This window comes from Juglans microcarpa x Juglans regia, chromosome 2S, assembly GCF_004785595.1.
Source record: "Juglans microcarpa x Juglans regia isolate MS1-56 chromosome 2S, Jm3101_v1.0, whole genome shotgun sequence".
Classification (NCBI taxonomy): Eukaryota; Viridiplantae; Streptophyta; class Magnoliopsida; order Fagales; family Juglandaceae; genus Juglans; species Juglans microcarpa x Juglans regia.
The window spans coordinates 970,722-992,154 of NC_054597.1; the positions used below are offsets into that span (position 1 = coordinate 970,722).

At 37.6% G+C, this 21,433-nt stretch overlaps 3 protein-coding genes across 3 annotated transcripts; 1 reads left to right on the top strand and 2 right to left on the bottom strand.

The window, feature by feature from the left end:
* Nucleotides 1–230: 230 nt before the first annotated feature.
* On the bottom strand, nucleotides 231–4,556 carry LOC121252601. Its single transcript, XM_041152323.1, has 5 exons — nucleotides 3,828–4,556; nucleotides 2,365–2,832; nucleotides 1,723–2,100; nucleotides 1,573–1,640; nucleotides 231–749 (listed from the first exon to the last, which is right to left on the bottom strand). The coding sequence occupies exons 1-5, from the start codon at nucleotides 4,446–4,448 to the stop codon at nucleotides 539–541; spliced, it is 1,746 nt and encodes a 581-aa protein (XP_041008257.1). The 5' UTR covers nucleotides 4,449–4,556; the 3' UTR covers nucleotides 231–538.
* Nucleotides 4,557–14,211: 9,655 nt separating this feature from the next.
* On the bottom strand, nucleotides 14,212–17,564 carry LOC121252107 (transcription repressor MYB6-like). The gene is made up of 5 exons (XM_041151591.1): nucleotides 17,174–17,564; nucleotides 16,933–17,062; nucleotides 16,188–16,719; nucleotides 14,441–14,587; nucleotides 14,212–14,322 (listed from the first exon to the last, which is right to left on the bottom strand). Exons 1-5 carry the CDS (start codon nucleotides 17,304–17,306, stop codon nucleotides 14,212–14,214), a joined length of 1,053 nt encoding a protein of 350 aa, XP_041007525.1. The 5' UTR covers nucleotides 17,307–17,564.
* Nucleotides 17,565–18,460: 896 nt separating this feature from the next.
* Nucleotides 18,461–21,415, top strand: LOC121252612 (transcription factor IIIA). Its single transcript, XM_041152333.1, has 6 exons — nucleotides 18,461–18,724; nucleotides 18,808–18,942; nucleotides 19,922–20,210; nucleotides 20,388–20,623; nucleotides 20,746–20,889; nucleotides 20,985–21,415. The coding sequence occupies exons 1-6, from the start codon at nucleotides 18,599–18,601 to the stop codon at nucleotides 21,153–21,155; spliced, it is 1,101 nt and encodes a 366-aa protein (XP_041008267.1). The 5' UTR covers nucleotides 18,461–18,598; the 3' UTR covers nucleotides 21,156–21,415.
* The last annotated feature ends 18 nt before the right edge of the window (nucleotides 21,416–21,433 follow it).

Sequence of the window (21,433 nt, forward strand, 5' to 3'; positions counted from 1 at the left end):
TGTATAGCATATCTGTATGCATTATGAGTTATTTAATATGCGAAAATTATAAAGTACGGGTAGTGACACAATATTGCATACATTTGAAATAACGCAAGGATTAGAAGTTTTATGGTGAAAGAAACCGGGTTTGTAGGGTTACCAACTGGTGAAAAGGAAAACTGAGCTTCTGGTTTCTGAAATTTGTTTCAACTGTTCGTTTGCATACTGAATCGATGGTGAAATCTTATGCTGAAAAGGTCGTCATGGACATTACAATGGAAGGAATGGCTCTGTTTCTTCCGAATCACATTACATCAATAACCAGTCACCGGCAACGCTGTCTTCTTTCAAATAAGTAAAGCTTCAACAAATTGACAACAGACTACCAAAGCATTCCACAACCACATTAATTTATCTACATCTCTAAGGGGTTAAGGGTTAAAACCATTTTCACATAAACAAAGGACCTAAAACACATCATGCAGAAGTGATCAGAAAACGTATACCTCTGACATACTTCTGGGTTTAACCAAAAAAGGACCAGTGGATAGTGTCGCTAGCCTGACATGAATGACATGGCTCGTCTGAAATCCAAAGACTTGAAGGCTGACTCTGGGAAATGCTTCCCAGCAGGTACCCATAGCTCACCATTATGGGGCAGCATCACCTGTGGCCGGCAACTAGTGTCACCTTCACCAGCTTCCATAGATGGGACTTCTTTCTTTTTCTTCACAAATTCAAAAAACTCCGCGACCTGGCGTGCATACCTTCAAGAAAAAGCCAAAATGCAGGAAAATAAATGATAGATTTTTTGGTTAAGATCTGTTCCGACTTGTATACCGTGTATTAATAACAATGCCAAAATGCAAACACAGCCAGAGCAATAAAACCATAGGAATTTTTCAAGGCCACTAGAAGTTTGGTGGGGGCAGACATTCCACTACACCCACTATAATCCACCCCTGTTTCATTCATCACATCGATTTTTATGGTATTTTCATATAGAATGTCAGCAACTAATAGTGACACATGACCATATATGCCCAGTAAAAGTATGAAACTATGCAAACACACACCAAACTTTCTATACACTTTTGAGAAGCAGCCACATCTAAAATGCTAGACACTACACTGACCGGTGTCCACACAGCATATAATTCACTTCTTTCTATGTATGAACAATAACCCGGAGCATGGTAAGAGATGTACATTCTTGCCTTGGAATGTATTGGTCACTGTATCAACACTTACACCATAATGGAAGCTTACAATTCAAACTTTCTGGATTATTAAAGACGGCCGAAACCAACAATGGACCAAATATAACTGCTCCAAACATATCTTTTACAGACTGAACAAAAGGAAAGTTTCTCAGACCATCCAAACCACGACTATGCCCAGCCATAATTTAATAGGAAACATGACCAAATGTTAAATGAGAGATAAAGACTAGAATCAGACAAAGTATAACTTGACAAAAAATTTGATCCAGCCTCAGCAACCCCACAGAACACCTGGGGTGGGGGAGAGGCAGAACCAATCATATTTCTATGCATACGAATTAAATATCAAAATAATGTGTTATCTTACTGTCTCTTTGCTTCAATGTCTCTGCTGAAATCAATGTTGGGTTCACAGTCAAGAATCAAAGCAGGAACCTGCTTGTGATGAAAAAACTTCTAGTTAAGTGCACGAATAAATAAGTATGACAAGTTTATTTAAAAATACCAAATATCATACCTTCTGGATACTTGAGTGCATATGATCACCCTCCAAATAGAACACACGGTCCCTTATGTCAGGATGTAAAGTGCTGTCCATATGCAAGGGTAGCTTACTGACAGATAGTACACCATGATTTCCACTTTGGAATGGGAAAAGCCAGCTCTCATGTTTTTCATGCAAGTCGTGGAGATACTCTAGGGAGACCCCACCCTCCTCTGTTCTTTTTCTAAGCTGCATTCGCTTGTGGCAAGTATCAGGACTCGCTCTAAGATAGATGAACCCATCAGGAATAAGCCCAGGCAAGCATGATACCACTGGATCAAACCACGAGTCATAGATACTGATCTCCATCTCATTCATCCAATTTGCTTCATGAACAGCTCGTACAAAGACCTTTATTGAATAAGAACAAGATAAGAGGAATCAGCATTCAAAATAGGAATAGGGTTTTTCTTCCTCTTGAATGGGACCAACAGGAGAAGAAAGATGGGTAGAAAATGTATAAAAATCCTCTTTGTATTCATTCTTTCATGTCAAGCAAATAGTAACAAAGCAAAACAAAACAGTTGTTATTCTCAGACACCCGGTGCCAATAAAAAAAAAAATAACAAAGCAAAAACAAAACAAGAGGGGAGAGAGAGAGAGAGAGATGCTTACCATTCTGTCACTGAAAACGCTCCTTTCCATCAATCTGAGGGGCTTGATACCACCAGATGACTCTCTCTCTTGCATAACCCTCGTAACAAAAACATAGTTCTGGAAGGTATAAGCATACCTTTGTGGCTCAGCATAAAAAGCATCCAATATGTTAAAGTGGTCGGGTCCAACATCCTGCCACTTGTTAATGGGTTCTGGAACAATCTCAACAAGATCACGCAGCTCAAGGGTTTCGTTAGCTATTCTCTTAAGGAAAGTTGTCTTTCCAACACTGATATTTCCCTCAACACAGAAAGTAATTCGTTTCTTCTGTACCTGCTTCACATCTGAGTTTGAACTGTCCCCTTTCAACTCTTCATCAACACTTTCTTTGATGTACATAGTTATACTCTCCGCATGGTTTCTATGTATTATTCCTACACAGCTCTGCAGGAACTCAACCATCTTCTGACTAGATTTGCCGAAGAACTGCATATGCAAGCACAAATATCCTTATCAAGAAAGTGTTAGGGAAAAGTCCACTGTCCGTATACCGGCCATAATATGCTCCCTTCTGTTTGCATGGAACATGAGCTTGTACGTTTTTTATGCGATTTACTCCAGTTATTTTATGTTTTAAAATAATCACTACGCTGATTAGCACAGAGAGTCAAATCCGCTTTGAACACGAGGAAAAAAAAATGCTTCTGCAACTTATTACAATAAGTTTTAATAATAATCTGCCATTTTCTAGATAATGGCAGCCTTAAGAAATTCCTGCTATAAGTTTCAAGAGACTGAATAACTTGAGTGGACTAAAGTAAGCTATGAATTGGGCGACTTGGCAAGAGTTGGGTTTCAGCCAAAACGTGCTATATATTAGAAACAAAACTTTTGGATTAACTCGAAATCGATGGCTATGAAAACAGAATCACTCGGAAAAATCCTTCGACCATTAATCACTCAGCAACATATTTGAACCGCTAATCTCAAAATATCGAACAATATAAGTCGGACTGAGTCCAGCTGTGAGTGGGAAATATAACCACATTACATAGTGGGACTTTAACCGATAAACTCGTCTCTAGAGTCTAGAACACAGAATTTAGTAATAAACAACAAGAATTTAGTCGAGGTGCGCAAAAACTGGTCGGATACTCACGATTATTAAAAAAAATAAAAATAAAAGGGTCGTGCTTCACAAAAGCCTTATTCTTTACACACTACTTAAAAAATATTTGATTTTATTTTTTTACTATCATATTTCATAAAATAGGATAAAAAGAAAAAATCAAATGGCTTATATCTAGAATTTTTCAAACAATAAAGCCCATTTGGGATACGCTCGTTCCACTTTACACGAAACTAAATCATCTCATCTCATCTCATCTCCTATGGCACAATCTTGAACCAAAAACCAAAGCATTCCGGCCCAAGAACATTTTTTTCCTACAAAATAACTCAACATTTCAAGCAAAGAATACCTTGTCCCTGTACAATTGCTTGAGCTCAGCAACTCCCCCAATGCCCTTCTCCACCAGCTTGATTAAATTCCTCGGCCCCACGCCAGGAATCGTCAACAAATCCGGATTACCTATAATCAACGCCGTCGAGCCCATATGCCTCCTACTACCGCCATCAGTACTCAACCTCGATGACTTCTTCTCCGACTCCTTCTCGGCCTCCAAGCCATCAGCACTCTCGGATAACTTCTCGGATCCCATCAAACCCGACACATCAGAACCAGCGTGCATCCAGGCTGCCCCGGATCCGCTCCTTGCCCGGAAGTGCGTTTTGTTATCGATTTCGCAGCGGCAAATAAGACAATAATTTCTGGGCTTGGCGGCGGCGAAGGAAATAGAGGAGAGGGTGGTGCTGGTGGGGAAAGACTTGGTGGAAAGAGAGGCAGTGAGGGCCGAGAAGGAAGTGGAGTTGGGGTTGGGTAAAGCGTCCATGGTCGGTGGCGCTGGCATTGGGATAAGATGGTTTACAATGGAGGTGGTGGTTCTGAAGCGTAGGGTTTTGGAAGTGTGGTTTCTGAGGGGAAGAGACAACAAGTTGTTGCTACTGCTAGGACTTATGAAGGGCAATGAGAACTTCTGCATCCCTTCTGCTATGCATTTCCCGCCCACACTCTTTTCGTATATTTCCTCCGCAAAGTTCAGAACAAACGCAGAAGCAGACGGAAACAGAGAAGAAATAGTTTGTAAACAGGTGCTGGAGGGTTTTAGGGGGCTTTTTTTATACTGTAAATAGAAGCAGGTTTTAGGGTTTTATTTTGGAGAAAATATATTTATATTTGTGAATTGTATAATAATTATTTGAAAAAAATAATAAAATATTAGATTCACATGAAATAAATTAATTTTTTAATAATAAATTCTATTTTTTTTCAAAATAATTATACAATATTTATATAATTCATAATTTTATATAGAATTACTCTTTATTTTACTTGTCACATTCCGTCCTTGACGTTGCGCTTATTTTTGTTCCACATCATTAGAGATTTGCTTTCAATGTGATTCTAATTCAATATAATAAATTCTGGTGATACAGCTAATCTTTACCATATTAATACACCGTTATATTGATGGCGCAGGCGTTTAGTGCGTTTCTTCCCATGAAAAAAAAGGAGTTTTTATTTATCAAATTATATAAAATTGATGTCATATAATTCATGTATAAAATACTTGGAATGTGATATATAGTGCATTGTTGTTTTCTTTTAGCAACTATTCACAAGTCCAGCTTAGGTTCAATTTTGTGTTGGAACTCGATAGAACCAATCCGTTGCCAATATAAACACCCAAAACGTTAGTGACAAGGAAAAAACACTTCTCCCACTTTGATAGAAAGTTTTATTTGTTTTCACAGATGAAATGAAATTTGTTGATATTAAAGATAAAAATAAAATAAAATATTGTTATAATATATATTATAATATTATTTTTATTTTAAAAATTAAAAAAATTAAATCATTATGAAATGAAACGAATTGAAAAGAATTATAAAAATAAACTAGGTTTAATAATCTTTTGTCTCAGAGGTCACAGGTGGTCTTGTCCTGTCGGTGTCGCAAAACTATTTTCTCCCCGAATCCGTTCCACCGCAACAAGATTCAAGCGCCTGCACTCTACCACCCAATACATGACAATAATAAAACAAAACAAAAGACAAAAAACATTATAAACATAACGCTTCCATCGTACCTATAACGGGCTCGCTCTTTCTTTTATTTTCTTTTACAAGCATATTCATGTGTCATATATACACGAACTGTCATCTCAAAAGATTAAAACAGATCTTGATACATCGTCATACTAAAACAGATCTGACCATTGCCCCATAAATGGATATTCAAATGATTTCTTTCGCTTCTTTCGCTCTCTAGGAGAGTCTAAATGGGTCATGAAGCCCACAGCGTTTTCAAAGGCGTTTCACATACTATATTCCCATGGGCCATATTACCCAAATGATATCCATTATAATGAGCTGTATTGGGCTTTAAAACCACCCATCGATTGTCAGGCCTTGTGGTTCAGCAATCAGCGTTCTTTATGCGATGGTCGAGCATTAAGTAAGAATTTCACTTTCTCCAGCTTGGCCCATTTACGTTACGCGCTTAGACTTATATTTGATAAGTGGGGTGATCTGTCTTATTACCATTTATTAATTAATTATTAATTACTTTTTATTATTCATTACTTTTTCATATATTATCTAAGACTACCTCAACCTCCAAACAGTCTTGAATTTAATCCCAGGGTCGGAGATGTGCAGTACTCTGGAATTAACTGCAGGTACCTAAAACAAAATGGGATTTACTCGAGATTTAAGACTTAAGGTGGGAGAGACATAAATATATTATATTTAATTTAGATATTTTTTTATTCATCCAAAGAGATACATAAAGTGGTCTCATAATATTTAATGAGCACAATGCTACCCGAATCACTAGAGTCTGATTTAGCAGGTAACGAGATGGGAACTCATCAGAGGTTTGAAAACCTTTTAATATCTAACAACTATGCAATTAGTTTGCACGCTAATATAATATATAAGCAGTACCATGTTTCATTCATCCTATATGTCATCTAAAACTAAAAGGAAGAACGGAGCTCAAATTCCGGAAGTCCTGTATACAAGGGACCCACTTTCTCTCTAAGGCCATGTTTGGATATTGAACTAAATTGATATGAATTGAGTTCTTTATGAATAGTAGTGAGTTGAGATAGTGAAGTGGGTTTAGATGTGTTGTGGGTTTAGATGTGTTTGGATGTTAATATGAATTCAGATATATTTATGGAAAGTTAAAAAAGTTATGAATCTTACGTGTAAAGAAATGTTGAGTTGAAAAAAATTATAGATCTTACGTATAAATAAATTTTGAGTTTATATGAATTTAATAATTTAAAAATTTAATGTTTGAATGTTATTTCAGATTAATTCAAATTTCTAAGCAGAGCCTAAGGATCAATAAAATATTCATACCGAGGTTCACCTAACGTCAGCAATATTCATGTGAAAGTGGATAAGATTAGTACTCTATTACCAACGGAAAAAGTTGCTTGAAATTTTCAATAACTTGGGGCTGCTCAGAGGCGCAGCAGGCCGAGTAAACAAGTCATTATGTGGTGATTAAAAAATAATTGATGAGTGCAGGCTGAGCATATGTATAGTTTGAGATACATATACATATTAATATGCGCAAATACAGAATGAGGTGGCAGAATTAATTAATAATTAGTTTGCTTAGAAATATTTGTAGGATAGCCGCTGAAGGAAACTAGCTAATTAGGGTAGTGATCAACCATGTTACTTTAATAATTTAGTCTCGATTGGCTTTCTTTTATAAATTCTCGAGTGCAGTATATATGAATCTCACTCTAGCTAGGTTAATGTTGCATCACTAATTCTAGCATTGAAAATTAATGTGTACTGCGATTCAGTACTATTGTTGCATGTGGCAATCACCAGGCTGGAGATGATTTCATTTCTGACACGTTTGGAAAGACTTTGGGAGATTATAGCTATTTATTTACTCTAATCGCGATAAAAGGATAAATATCATATGCTGGCGTGGAACTACATGCGCGCATGATCAGAAACAATAGAGACATGAGACAAATGAGTGATGCCTATCACATGATCAGCCGATCCAAAGTCAAAATTGGAAAAGAAAAAGCAACCTTCTCTGTGATTTCTGACTCCAGAGACATCATTCATGCATGCATATTTCCAACGACCCTACAGCTATAAAAATAGGTCATCCTGGCCAAGACGAAATTGAATGTTCTTAATTACCAATATAAATGCATGTTTCTAGCTTTTCTACCTCAAAACAATGACAATTCTTAATTAGGATTAAGTTCATTTGATTACGAACTATCCTCAACTCATCTTATTAATATAAATTTTTTAAATTTTTATATAAAATATAATAAATAATTTTATTTTTTTAAATTTTAAAATAATAATAATATTTTAAAATAATATTTTAATAATATTTTATTCAATTTATTTAAAAATATTTAATCCCATATTCTCTTATCATCTACTTGGAAGTTAATCAGATGTCCAGCGAGTCGGATTCTTCTGCGAAACAAGGTGCCAACCGAATTTTTATATGTACGGTAGCATGAATCTTGCTTAATTGGCATTCTAGAAAGAAAACTCTCCCGCCTGCTTAACTAACTACTTGGCCAAACTTATTAACACGTTTGAACAAAGGAAAATGATTCTTTCAAGCGAACTTGCGCACCGAAGTGCACCAACCGAAGCTGACATGGAATGATTTAATGATACGAATCGTTTTGGTTTTACTTTATGTGAATGAGTTTTGGGTGGGATCTGAACATAAATGAAAATTTCAAAACGTACAGTTTTGCATTCTCTTTTCTCTGCACCTCTTTCCCACATGCCTTCTCTCTTCTCTGGCCTTCTTCTCCGCGTGCCTTCTTCTTCTCCTTCTCTGCTTCTTTTCTCCGCGTGCCTTCACTTCAGGCCGTCGATTCTCGTTCTCTCTTCCAGCTAAAAGCTCCAATTTTTCGTTTAACCCCCATTTTTTGGTCCGAGTCCTAATCCTAAGCCGTCGTTCTCTTCTCCGTGATTTGTCGTCAAGGCGAAGACAGTTGCTGCCACCGGTATCTACAAGTCTGCGATTGTGCTTCTATTTTCATTTGTGCTCTTCTACTGCTGCCCAGATTATAGGATGGCATGCAAACCCACAAAAGAGCCCCAATCGATCTACGAATTCACTATCAAGATTGTCTCTTGCATCAAAGCGTTGGCCTCTTATGGTAAGTTGACTTATAAAGAGTTTGCTTTTATCATTTTACCTGGGTTTCTCTAGAATAAAAGTGCACTCTTTACATGGGTATTCTTTATTCCAGACTTGGGACTTCATAGGGATCATACAGTTTATGAGAGACGACCAACGCTCTGCTCTCTCACCTTCTCGCTATGTTGGTGCTCAGTCTAGGCAGGCTTAACACTAGTAATTCGGTATTTGCATTTCTTTTGGTTACGAACTAGGTTGTACTTGCCCTATTGTGATACTCTAGGCAATGATGGCGACAAAACAAGGATTGCTTGGATTGGTTTATTCTCAGGTTTGGTTGGTTTATTTTTGCTGGTAGTAGGCAGTAGCATTGCTGTTGTTATATTGTGAGAAAAAGTTTTCAGTAGCAGCATATTGGTTCGTTTATCTTTATATAAAGAGGAAGATTTGAAGTTTACTTTATATTTGGTATGAGCAGGTCCCATTTTATGTGCTTTTTTATTCTTATTATGAGCCAAAATATATATGTATTATTCTCAGGGGCATTATTACCAACCCAATGATGGATTTCGGATCTCTAGATGATTTTTAATGTTATAAAAATCCATCAAATATTCTCTAGGTGGAGAAAGGGAAGGAGTACTACTTAATTTGATCCTATAGCTTTCAATCATTTTTTTGCTATTGGTATGAAAATTGGGATTTGCTTGTACTGGTTTGCAATTGAGAATGTATATTGATTACCTAGGATGATTGGAGAACAGGTTATTAAGTCCAGGTTATATAGTTTCCACTTGAAGACCATGATTCCATGTTCCAAGGCATATCTGTCTTTTATAATATGCAGGTTATTAAGTTCAGGTTATATTTTTTCCACTTGTGGTTTCTAAGATGCAGTTCTAAGACTTTTACCATTGAGAGACTGTAACTTCTCTTGTATAGCTAGCTTCTCTTATATTATATATACATAGTGCATGGCTGATCTACGTTGGAGTGGACATGAGACTATCTATTTTGCTTGACATTCAGACATTGTTGATGTGAAAATTGTAAATTTGTCATATAGTTTAAGTATCAGTTGCAACATGAATTTGTATCCACTTCACAGGTTTCTTACTTGGGTGAAGGTTGCACATGATGCATATTGAAGGTTTTATTTCTGAGCAAGTTCAACCTCGTCAACAGTCACCCAAATCCACAATCTTGGGGTTAGAAGGAAGGAACCTGTTTTTCTTTTTAGAGAAAAAGTCGTACTAGGCTTTTTGAGACCTGTAATATTTGTTTACTTTGTGTTTCATTTGCTGTAATATTTGCCAGTTACGAACTCAATTCAAGGACAACTGTTTCTCATTTCGATGGAATCTCTCCAAAACCATGTGCACAAGCTGTTTTCATTACACAAATTTTCATTACAAATGTTAATTTAATGAACCTACAGATACCCCTTTACATCATAACCAAAACACTTGAGAAGTACCATTACAGTTGAAACATTAAAAAATGATCTACTCCATACACTTGAGATAGACAATATTGTCAACTATGATCGGAGGTGGATGAACAATTTCGTTCTCAGAATATTCCTGTGCAACTGAATCCATCACAGACTACACCAAGTGAAGATCATCTTCACAGCAACGCAGCAAAACAGCAGGCTCTTTCAGCTTGAGCAAACTCTGACCAAAAGGAGGAACAACCAAAAACTCCTTTAACAATCTAAACTAACCAAAACTCTGTAAACCAATAGCTTATTTGTTTCACTTTAACAAAATATAATTTCATTCAAGCACCTCATTCCATTGCATATACATGTACTCCCTACTTCACCATGTGAACATTAACATGTACAACTCAAAATCCTAACCATGGAATGAAATACACCAACAAAATTAGAAACCATCAAATGAAAGTATTTCAAGAAATCTTCAGTCCTGCACGTGACCACAATGCTATCCAATCCCACCCTCGGTTCAACATAATTATTTCTGCAAAAAAAAAAAAAAAAAACATAGAAATTTATATGAGGAACTAGAATAATTTTCCATTGAAGTTCCACTAAGAAAAATAGCATCCCCAACTTTATTCTATTACAGTAACAAAATAACACCCCCCCAACCTATTATATTCTATTACAGTAATCTGACAAGTAATCAAATCCACAGAACAAGATGCACCTCGGGAATTAGATTAAAAAATGTCAACCAACAGCTGCAATGCGTTGCAAAACGAAAAGGTTGGGGTTGGTTCAGAATGTAGCAAATAAACATCAACAAAATGCAGACCCACAGAACCAAACACGTGATTAGGAAAGAACACATCAAATCTTATATAACAAATTTCATTTTCGTAATGCTTACCATTTGTTCTCTTTGAATTAAATACCAGTCCCAAGGATCTAACAGTCATACCTACATGAATTTAACTCAAGCATGTTTATGCATGGCGATAAATTTAGCTACATTTAATTTTTTTCATTTATTCCCCACCCTTTGAAAAGTAAATTGAATGTGTAATGTCTTTTTAATCATAAAATTCTAAGCATGCAGGGGAAATAACTAGTATTTGGATATAAACATGGAGACATCAATAATAACAGTTACCAAGCCATCCATTAACCTAAACACATAAACAACCAATAATGAAACGATATTTCATATAGCATGAAGGGTTGTTGTTACCGTAGAGTTACGGCTGCTTTCCAAATTTATGTATAAATCACAATTAATAATTGTTTGGTTGGGTAGATCTCTTCTTCGCTTGTTACGGTTATTTTGGGCAACCCAACTCCTTTCTTCTGCAATGGCCACAGGTGAACTAGGGGGGAGAGGAAAGAAAGTGATGTGAGCAAAGCTTGAATGCTCTTCTGCATGAGCACAAAGATGAAATCATAATATTCACATACATTTTTTTTTTTTTTTACAGGGGATGGAGTACCTAAAACCGTCGACACAAAGGAGTACATCGTCGTCTTGCGTAGAGGAGACCGTCGTCGTCGCGTGCAAAGGAGACAGTCGTCGTCGAGCGCAGAGGAGATACCTTCGTTGATGAAGAGATTTGGGGGATATGCCTGCTTTGAGGAAGAAATTTGGGGGAGACAAATGGCGTTGAGGAAGAGCTTTGGGGGAGATGAATACGTTGAAGAAGAGATGCCTGGGAGGTGAATGCGTTGGGGATGAAGAGATTTGGGGGAGATGGGCTGCGATGTTTTCCCTCCTGATGAAAGATGTTCTTTCATTTTTTTTTTTAAATATATTTTCCACGTAGGCAGTCGGTACACCATCGGTACGCAACGTCGCTTGCACCCAGAAGAACTGTTGAACAAAATAGGTAGGTAGAAAACAGTTGAGTAAAAAGCCAAAAGAAGCCGAAGTATCTCGGCCCAGGAATTGATGAGAAAAGACAGAGGTAGTTGCAGTTGTAAATTTCACCCTATCTACCAACCCTCATCAATCCTATCTCTTTTGTCATATGCCGTGGCTCCTCCAATGTTCCACGTCGGTAGAAGTGTTTATCGTTATCCACTTTTTTTTTTTTTAAATTTAATTTTTTGAGGTTCCGGTCTCATTGCTTTTCTACCCCCACGTATACAGATTATTGGGCTACCGATGGGACTGAAAAAGGGAAATATTGCTTCAGTGACCACGGAACTTCTACAAAAATTATGTGCCTAGGTCAACGTAATGGACGAGAATGATTGGAATTAGCAAGCCCCCAACGTACACATGTTGCATATTTTGGCCCATTTGATGAAAAATTCATGCTACCGCTGATCACTCATAATGTAGGGTTTGCCATATACTACTCGAGATCTGTCACCCATGAAATGATGTTCTCATAGAGTAAGATTATAAAATAAGAATATGTATGATTAAATTTAATTAATTGACTTCACCCAGATCCCACATGATGAATTTAAAAACTCGAGATGATCATAGCGTCTTTTTCAAATTGTAAAAGCTAATTAAGCTGGATGATGGGTTGGAAATTTTCTCCTACCATGTTCCCTCATGTTCATTGGCGCGCCGTGCAGGTTTTGCGGATGTAATCAAAGCAATAAATGATTTTATTTTTATTTATTTATTTATTTTATGTGCATGACTTCGAGCCTAGAAAGTAACTTAGCTTTTTTAATATATGTCAATAGCTTATGCTTTAATTGGCGTTTAGAAGGGTATTAGATGATAAGTTTACAAGTGAAATATAATAAATAATTTCTAATTATTTAATACCACATTATAAGATAATTGAAGGAAAATAGAAATTGAGATGATGAATAACATTACTTTTTTCCTTTTTTTTTTGTTTTAATTTCTGATCTCTTTTTCCCGGCCGCCCCTTTCTTCGACCACCTTAACTGATAGACCAACTGTTTCCTTCTCTATTATTCTAACTGGACATTAGCTAACCTACCTAACCTACCTCCCAAACCTGTCACATGTTCTCTCTCGCATCCATTATTTTGTTCTTGGATCGATTTCCTCCAATCAAATAGATGCTCATGTGTTTGAATTCCTTTTCACTCAGATGATTTGATTATTGAGTACTATATATGTATATGTATCTATGAGCGACTTAATTCAGACTTTCTTATTGCATGAATACATGATGTCATGCATTGCATACATATAAGATGTACCTGCCGAAAAATTATATTTCAAGCTGTCAAAAGATGGTGGTCTGAGTTAGTAGGAAATCCGCTATGACAAATATATTCCCAGATGATCATGAGCTTGCACCGTGTGTATATATATATATATATATATATATATATATATATATATATACACATACCAGCTTCAGTTTTACACAATCGAACTAATTCAGAGTGTATGTAATTAGTAATTGAACCAAAAAGCTCGGCACGTGGCCCTCAAGCACGGCTTGTTTCTGGTCATGGTTTTCACGCGCCGTCATGCCACGATGCATCTGTTAGTTACACGTGTCGTACCAACAGATTCCTCACTCAAACATCTTCCAGATCTACCCAGCCTCACCTTCATACCACCGGCGCGTGGTTGCCACGCGCCACCATAGATGTGCGGGAAGACAAATGACTGGCCACAGATCAATCCATCCGATGCCATGCTTTCGAATATGTTATCACTTTCTCTAATTGATGATCTTGAAAAATAGACTACGGATCTCTCCGAAAAATATTTCAAGACAACAAACACACCCATAACTTTCACCACTTCCAACAGAGGTTCTACCTCCATCGGCGATGGTTTTATAGTTCGCATGACTTTGCGAACTGCTAACTACCGTCTTTTAAAACGACATCCCGGCTCTTTTGTAGGATATGGGTGGAGACTAAGAAATTGGACTCAAAACTGGTTTTATTTTTCTTTTTCCATCACTTTGGTACTGTGGTTATTGTACTGGGGCATTTGTTGGGGAACCCCACCTCCTCCTCGTATATCATCCTTTCCATTTTTAATAGAAATTAATTTGCTTGCTTATAAAAAAAAAGAAAAAAAAAAGAAAAAAGAGAGATTGCCATTAGTCTTAGTTGAGACTAGGCCTGCAACCCGACCTGGTAAAGTCGGGTTTGTACCCGACCCGACCCGTAATTCTCATATAAGACGTCAATCCGAACCAACTCGACCCGCACAAAAGCAAACCGGGTTGAACCCGTATGACCCGACCTTTAAAGCAAGTTGTTCTCCTTCTCCATGCTTCCAGAAACGAAAGCTCATCTTTTTCAAACAAACATGAGAAATGAAAACTGATCAGGTTGAGGCATGGAAGGAGAAGTTGTCCTGGGATCGAAGGAAAAGATCTCACTGAAAAAGTGAGGCATCCCCAAGCCTCGACCTGCCCAACAGCAACAGCAACGACAGCGGCGGCAACAGATCTGTAAACAGCGGCATCTAGCTCGAGCAACACTGCGATGAAGGCACAGAACCAGATCTGTAAACATCGGTGTCTAACGGCATCTTCTAGACTCTTCTCTTCTCTTCTCTGCATAGCAAGCTCAAAAAAATTCATCCTTTTTTGTTTTCTCTCGGCTAGGGGCTCCAAGACAATTGCTAAGGAATTTAGTTTATGGTGAACGAGAAGAGGGTGTGGGGTATTGGGTGGAAGGAAAGAGATGGCCTCCAAGGCAAAAGAGCAAGAGAGAGAGTCGACGAAGACGAGCGTCGAGGCGGGTGTTGATGCTGTTGAAGATGGCACTAGACATGGGGACATCTAAACAAAACTGGACAAAGGTTAAGTACTAAACTGTATCTCCATGCAAGTCATCTTCATAGGAATTGAGTGTATTTACGTCTTTCTCAAGGCGACAAATCGAGGGTATCTCCAGCACCTTACTGCACCGAGATTGAGCATAGTCAGCAAGATTTTGCCACATTGTTGGTTTTTGGCCGTGAGTTTCAACTTCCATGCCGATTTCAAGTTTGATTTTTTTACTCTTGATTTTTCAATAATATTTCTGCTGTTGAATTCTGATCTGGTGGTGAAGGTAAGATTGATAAGATGAATACGGAAGCTTTGCGGCGGGGACCAAGTCCAACGATTGAGTAAGCAACTGGTTAGGGTTTGAGGAACTCGAACGGGTCGACACCAATTAATAAACCCGTTAATTTAGTCCGGTTGGAGATCCACTGAAGTAATACTCGATAAAATACGGGTCGATTCGGTTCAGCACAATCGGGTTCAGCGGGTGCTCGGGTCACATGCACACCCCTAGTTGAGACCTAGTATGACTATATATATATATATATATATATATATATGTATATAGTACTACATGTGGTTTATCGTATTAAATCAAAACTAATCACCGTCTGATCATAATGTTCGGTAGGTCTACCTGTTCCCACACATGAGGAATATATACATAATGTCTTTTGGTTGAGGTAGTACTTTTTATTCTTTCTATAATGTGTAAAAGTACTAGATTTTAACATATAAAACGTATCCTATGGTAATTTAAATACTAGTTTGATGAACCACACCATGGGTCGTTCGAGGCACACACATGATCAGTACATTCTTTTCAAATCCTTTCAATTTAATCCCATATTTCAGTTTGAAAAGTTAAGGACCGCAAAAAAATTGAGCAGCAAGGCAAAGTTCAATAAAAGAGGTACCTAATTGATCATCATGTTCACGCACAGGGCATTATTAGTCACTTATAATATTATAAGCACGAGTATCGTACGTTAATTCGTCTCTGGTCTCTATGCCAAATCACGTCATCAATCAGCAATATTAACAAAGTTTATACACGTCGCTGATTTATGCTCTCGATCTAGTGTTACTAGTGCCATAATAAGATCACAAATTCATGAATGTTTACTTTTATTTTTTGCTGAAAAGGCCCTGTATATAAATATATATGTTCCTCTAAACATGATTAACGTGTATATATATGTATATATATATAAATCTAACAGTGACTTTGATTACATTCGCGGGTAAAAAAAATTAAGCAAGTAAAATTAATAAATAGAAATTACAAATCCAAAGTTGTGTGATATCTATAGATCCCATTAGAGTTCTGGCAATTCCTACACAACCCACTGCTCTGAAACCCTAAATGGCAACACAAACACACCGCTTTTGCTACCATGGCAGACTGCACCCTCCCAAACAATTGGTAAGGAACTTTTTGTAGCTTTGACTCGGCCGTGTTCGCAAACACCACCGGAGTCGACTCGGCCTGAAACGGCCCAAGCCCTACAGAAAGATCCAAATTGAGCTTGCTCTCGAACAGTACTTCTTGCGACTGTGGTTCTTGTCGTTGTTGTAGTCGTGGTGGTTCTTCCTCGGTTGTTGTGCCGCTGCTGCTGCAGTTGGCATCTTCTACCGATTCGGTCTTCGGTTTCAACGTCGTGGCGCTACTGATCATGTCCTTGTTGTTACTCTGATTCATGAGGCTGATTTTGGCCACCGGTAACGGTGGTGGAGAGGAATTCCTTAAATTTAGGTGGGATGGAGCCCTAGCGGTGGAGGAGATTTCGTTGATAGGTCTGTTGGTTTGAGGGTCGATGCCACGGCTGATGAGCTTCCGCTTGATGTGAGTGTTCCAGTAGTTCTTGATCTCGTTGTCAGTTCTTCCCGGTAATCTCCCCGCAATCAAAGACCATCTGCAAGAATTTACATTATAATTAAACAATTAACATAAAGAACTGCGAAATTTCTTTATCTTTTCCCACGTTTTCGTTCTCAGCAATCAATTAAACAGGTTCTGGAAAACAAATCTGAAAAGACTATTCAACCCCAGAAGTTAAAAAATGGAAACTCAGACAATTCATATTTCTAGTTGTAGCGCCGAATAAGAGAGAAAAATGAGGGATTACTTGTTTCCGAGCATGCTATGAAGCTTGATGATGAGCTCATCTTCTTCTGCAGTGAAATTACCACGCTTGAGGTCCGGGCGGAGATAGTTTATCCACCTCAATCTGCAACTCTTGCCGCACCTTAACAATCCTACACACATATCATGTACATACACAAAATGAGCAAAGAAACAAAATATATGAGAGAACAACTTTTAGTTCAATTGATAGATGAAGGTGATCATGGTGCACGATCGAGTACCAGCGGCTTTTGGAAGGGTGCGCCAACAGCCTTCGCCGTGGAGGCGGATGTGGTTGATGAGGCGGTTGTCTTCCTCTTTGGTCCAGGCGCCTTTGTTCATCTGCGCTTTTTCACAGCAAGGTGAGCGTCCCATCCTTTTCCAAAGTCTGGGAATTAAGAGGAGTGGGGTTTGGGATTGGATAGATATGGAAAGTTAGTGTACAGTTATAATGGACAAGTGTATCTTCTATGTATTCCAAATTTCTTAAATAAAAAAGGAGAGTAATGGGGAGGGGGAGGCAATTAATAGACTCGGGGATTCTTCAAATTCAAAGAGGAGGGAGGGATCAGGAGTTAGGGGGGATGGTGAAGTGAGGGGAGGGATTTGACCTAGTTGGTGAGGAAGACAAGCTGTTAATGATAAGTGGTTACAGATAGGACTGAATTTGGTAGGTAGCTCTACTTTTACGTCACATGGGGAGTTCCCCCTCTCTCGCTCTCTCTCTCTCTGTGATTATGGTACGAGTTATTGGGGACTTTATTTTATTCATTTATTGATATAATAAAATAAATAAAATAATAAATTTAAATAATAAAATAAAAGGAGATGATTTTAAATATAAGTTAAAAATTAAATAAAATATTATTAGAATATTATTTACTTATTATTTTGAGATTTAAAAAAATTAAATTGTTTATAATATTTTGTGTAAAAATTTAATAAAATTGTAATGATGAGATGAAACCGTTTTTGTATCTAATATTTTTATAAAACCGTTTCATAAAAAAAGATTTGAAAATTGATATATTTAATCTACTTTATAATAAAAATAAATCTATAATTTGATATGTCAAATTAAATTATGTAAATTTTTAAAATCTTTTTATAGTTAAAATATTTTTCTTAGTGATTTAGAAAAACATTAACAGAATAAAACTCGAAACCAAAGAATTAAGGTCAAGGAACTTGCTAAAAGAAAAGATAAATATACAGTTTAAAAAAAGTTTCAAATCCTAGTCACTAGATTCTTATATGTTCGGTCCTTCGGAGTTTCAAACAAGTTCAGTTCTCGTGTTACTGTCTTGTTTACAAATCCAATCGGGCAATTACGGGAAATGTGTAGAGTGAGCAGCTCCCGCTGGGCTTATTCAATTTCATTGCCTTATTATTTTACCTTTTTTTAAGGTTGTTTTCCTAGCGGGTCATAGAAAAAATGGGCCAGATCCTTCTTTTGCTGATGGGTCGAGATATAACGGTGTTACTTGGGCCCAGAGGTACTTCCCCAGCAAAATTTTTAAACCAAACAAAACTCGAGTTTAGCTTGATCGAGCTAAAGCACTAGGGTTCCTAGTTCCTGCCCTCGCTTCACTCGATAAAAATATCTATCTGCACCGCCGCCGCGCTTCTCCCTTCTCGCTTCATCGGAGTGGTAGATAGAAAGAGAGATGGAGGAGATTGGAGAGATCGAAAAGCCGATATTCAGAGACATTAGGCGTTATTTCTGTGATTTTTGCGGCATCTGCAGGTCCAAGAAGTCCCTTATTACCTCTCACATCCTCGCTCATCACAAGGTCTTCCCTCTCTCACTCTCGCTAATACGTGCTTATTTATGTTTTTCGTTTCATACTTAAGTTTTTGTTCTCCTGTGGTTCAGGAAGAGATGGGAGAGATTGAAGTTGATGGGGAAGAGAAAATAGAGGGAAATAAATCTAATGCTTGCTCAGAATGTGGTGCAGCTTTCAGTAAACCCGCGTATCTGAAGCAACACATGCAAAGTCATTCACTTGAGGTATTTTTGGCATATTTTCCTTTTTTTATGCTATTTTTCTCGTTGTGGTTCAATTAACCTCTTCTAGCTTTAGATTTGCTTGCTTGAATTTATTCCGTGTTGGGTTTGGTTTGGTTGGGTTGGTTATATGATCTTAAGTGATTGGGGAATCTCGCGCTGGCCGAATCACCATTTTTGTAATTGATTGTTTGGTATTCTTTGCAGGAGCTCTTCATGTACATCTTATTAATTTAATGGATAAAATATTTAATCGGCATGCTTTGTGTGTGTGTGTGTGTGTGTAATGATGTTTTCCATGAGTTGGATGACCTTAAGAGAGTACGAACTTACTTGTCCCAATGTTTCTCAAAAACAAACAACGAAACCTGGTAGGATGAATGAACTTTATTTGTTACTTAGATGATAGTGCTCCTTTCTAAGAATCTAACAAGTGATGGATTTTGTTCCAATTTGATTTCAATTGTAGGCCACAATTTCTATTTTCTTCTTTTTCTCTTTTGGGTAGAGAACTCGATTCATTTGATTTTTTTCACTAATCGGTAGGCAGAAATAACCTCAAGCGTCAAAATATGGGTTTTATGAGTGGTGGGGTGGAACGTCTGAAGACATTGCTGTGATGCTACTGCGTTCTTTCTTAGCTATCAATTTCATCTATGGCCGTCTGCACCTTGTTAATGGCATATATTTAGTTTCCATGTCGATTAAGATGCATTATTTTGCAGGAATAGTTACTTATACGTTAAAGTGTGAAGCATTGGATCCCATACAAAGAACTCCAAAATGCGTGAGGCTTCATCTCCTGACTTGAGTGGACTAGTATCAGGTGGGAGACCTCCTGAGAAGCTCCTTCAAGCGAGCCTCATTCACACGGTGTTTTCAAGTTGAGGTTTGAAGGCTTCTTGTTCATGTATATCTAGATATATTGGTCAGTTATCCTCGAGCTCTTAACAAATGTATGGTACTTTTGATTTGGGTGCAGAGGCCGTATACTTGTCCAGTTGATGATTGCCATTCCAGTTACAGAAGAAAGGACCACTTGACTCGCCATCTTCTTCGGCACCTAGGTAAACTATTTAAGTGTCCAATCGAGAGATGCAACCTTGAATTTTCATTCCAAGGCAACATGAAAAGGCACATGAAAGAATTCCATCGCGAGGATTGCTCTTCCCCTGATACTGAATGCCAGAAGCAGTATATCTGCCTGGAAGTCGGTTGTGGAAAGGTTTTCAGATTTGCGTCAAAGCTGCAAAAGCATGAGGAATCCCATGGCAAGTTGCCCTGCTTTCCAGATTCCAAATCCTTTAATTATGTCTGTATATTTCCCCATTGCTTTTTGTATGGCAGTGTGGATTATCTTCTTTAAATGAGAAAATAATTAATTTTTCTTGATTTTAGATATTCATTTACATGATGGCAATCACTGATGTATGCCTTTGCTGCTGCAGTTAAACTAGACTCGGTGGAGGCATTCTGCTCCGAGCCTGGTTGTATGAATTATTTTGCAAACGATAAATGCCTTAAGGCCCACATCCAGTCCTGCCACCAACATATTACTTGTGAGATATGCGGGACAAGGCAGCTGAGAAAGAACTTTAAGCGGCACCAGCGAACACATGAATCTGCAGGTTCATTGGAGAGAATCAAATGCAATTACAAGGGTTGTCTTCAAACATTTTCAAATGTAAGCTGCTACACCATTGAGATTTTCCATTATAAGTTTATTTTCTAGCTTTTGAATTAATAGATACGGAGTATTATATGGCTTTTATTGATATTTTTCCTCACGTATTTATATATTTGCAGAAATCAAATCTCCATCAGCACATGAAGGCCGTGCACCTTGAACTTAAACCTTTTGCCTGTAGCTTTTCTGGTTGTGGCATGAGGTTCGCACATAAGCATGTTAGAGATAATCATGAAAAGACAGGGAACCATGTTTATACACTTGTAAGTATCTTGTGCTTTCATCTAGATAGACATCCTTTTGCGACATGGTTTGAAAATAAAATTTATGGTTGGGATTGTTACTGTTTCTGGTTCAGGGGGATTTTGAAGAATCAGATGAGCGATTTCAATCCAGGCCTAAGGGTGGGCGAAAGAGGAAGTACCCAACCGTAGAAATGCTGATTCGGAAGAGGGTTACTCCACCAAGTCAATCGGAAGAGGGATCTGACTACCTTGCTTGGTTGCTCGCTCAGACGACTGAGGATTAGCAATGTGTCGGGAACCTTTCACATGATGTGGATTGGATTCTACCACTATAAATATATTATATATAGGAGTTTGGTATATATCAAGTTCGTTAGGAATGATGTGTATAGTTTTTTAGCTTCTTTGTATAATGAGGTTCGTTCCATCAAAAACTGCAAGTTAGTGTGTCCGAGGTGTTCGATACAAGGAGAGAACGAATTCCTCTGTTTTTGTATTCATGAAAAAGTTCATTACACAAGTACGTACGGTACGTATATATAGGCTCTGCAATCTTTTGCCA

Excerpts from the sequence above, each read along its gene's own strand:
- LOC121252107 (XM_041151591.1), bottom strand. The coding sequence starts at position 17,306 with ATGGGACGCTCACCTTGCTGTGAAAAAGCGCAGATGAACAAAGGCGCC. Across the intron at positions 16,720-16,932 it reads CATAGCATGCTCGGAAACAA|ATGGTCTTTGATTGCGGGGA; the intron begins GTAATCCCTCAT and ends AAATTCTTGCAG. Across the intron at positions 14,323-14,440 it reads TTGCTGTTGCTGTTGGGCAG|ATGAGCTTTCGTTTCTGGAA; the intron begins GTCGAGGCTTGG and ends TGTTTGAAAAAG.
- LOC121252601 (XM_041152323.1), bottom strand. The coding sequence starts at position 4,448 with ATGCAGAAGTTCTCATTGCCCTTCATAAGTCCTAGCAGTAGCAACAAC. Across the intron at positions 2,833-3,827 it reads AGCAATTGTACAGGGACAAG|TTCTTCGGCAAATCTAGTCA; the intron begins GTATTCTTTGCT and ends TTGCATATGCAG. Across the intron at positions 750-1,572 it reads GACATTGAAGCAAAGAGACA|GTATGCACGCCAGGTCGCGG; the intron begins GTAAGATAACAC and ends TTTTTCTTGAAG.
- LOC121252612 (XM_041152333.1), top strand. The coding sequence starts at position 18,599 with ATGGAGGAGATTGGAGAGATCGAAAAGCCGATATTCAGAGACATTAGG. Across the intron at positions 18,943-19,921 it reads TGCAAAGTCATTCACTTGAG|AGGCCGTATACTTGTCCAGT; the intron begins GTATTTTTGGCA and ends ATTTGGGTGCAG. Across the intron at positions 20,890-20,984 it reads GGAACCATGTTTATACACTT|GGGGATTTTGAAGAATCAGA; the intron begins GTAAGTATCTTG and ends TTTCTGGTTCAG.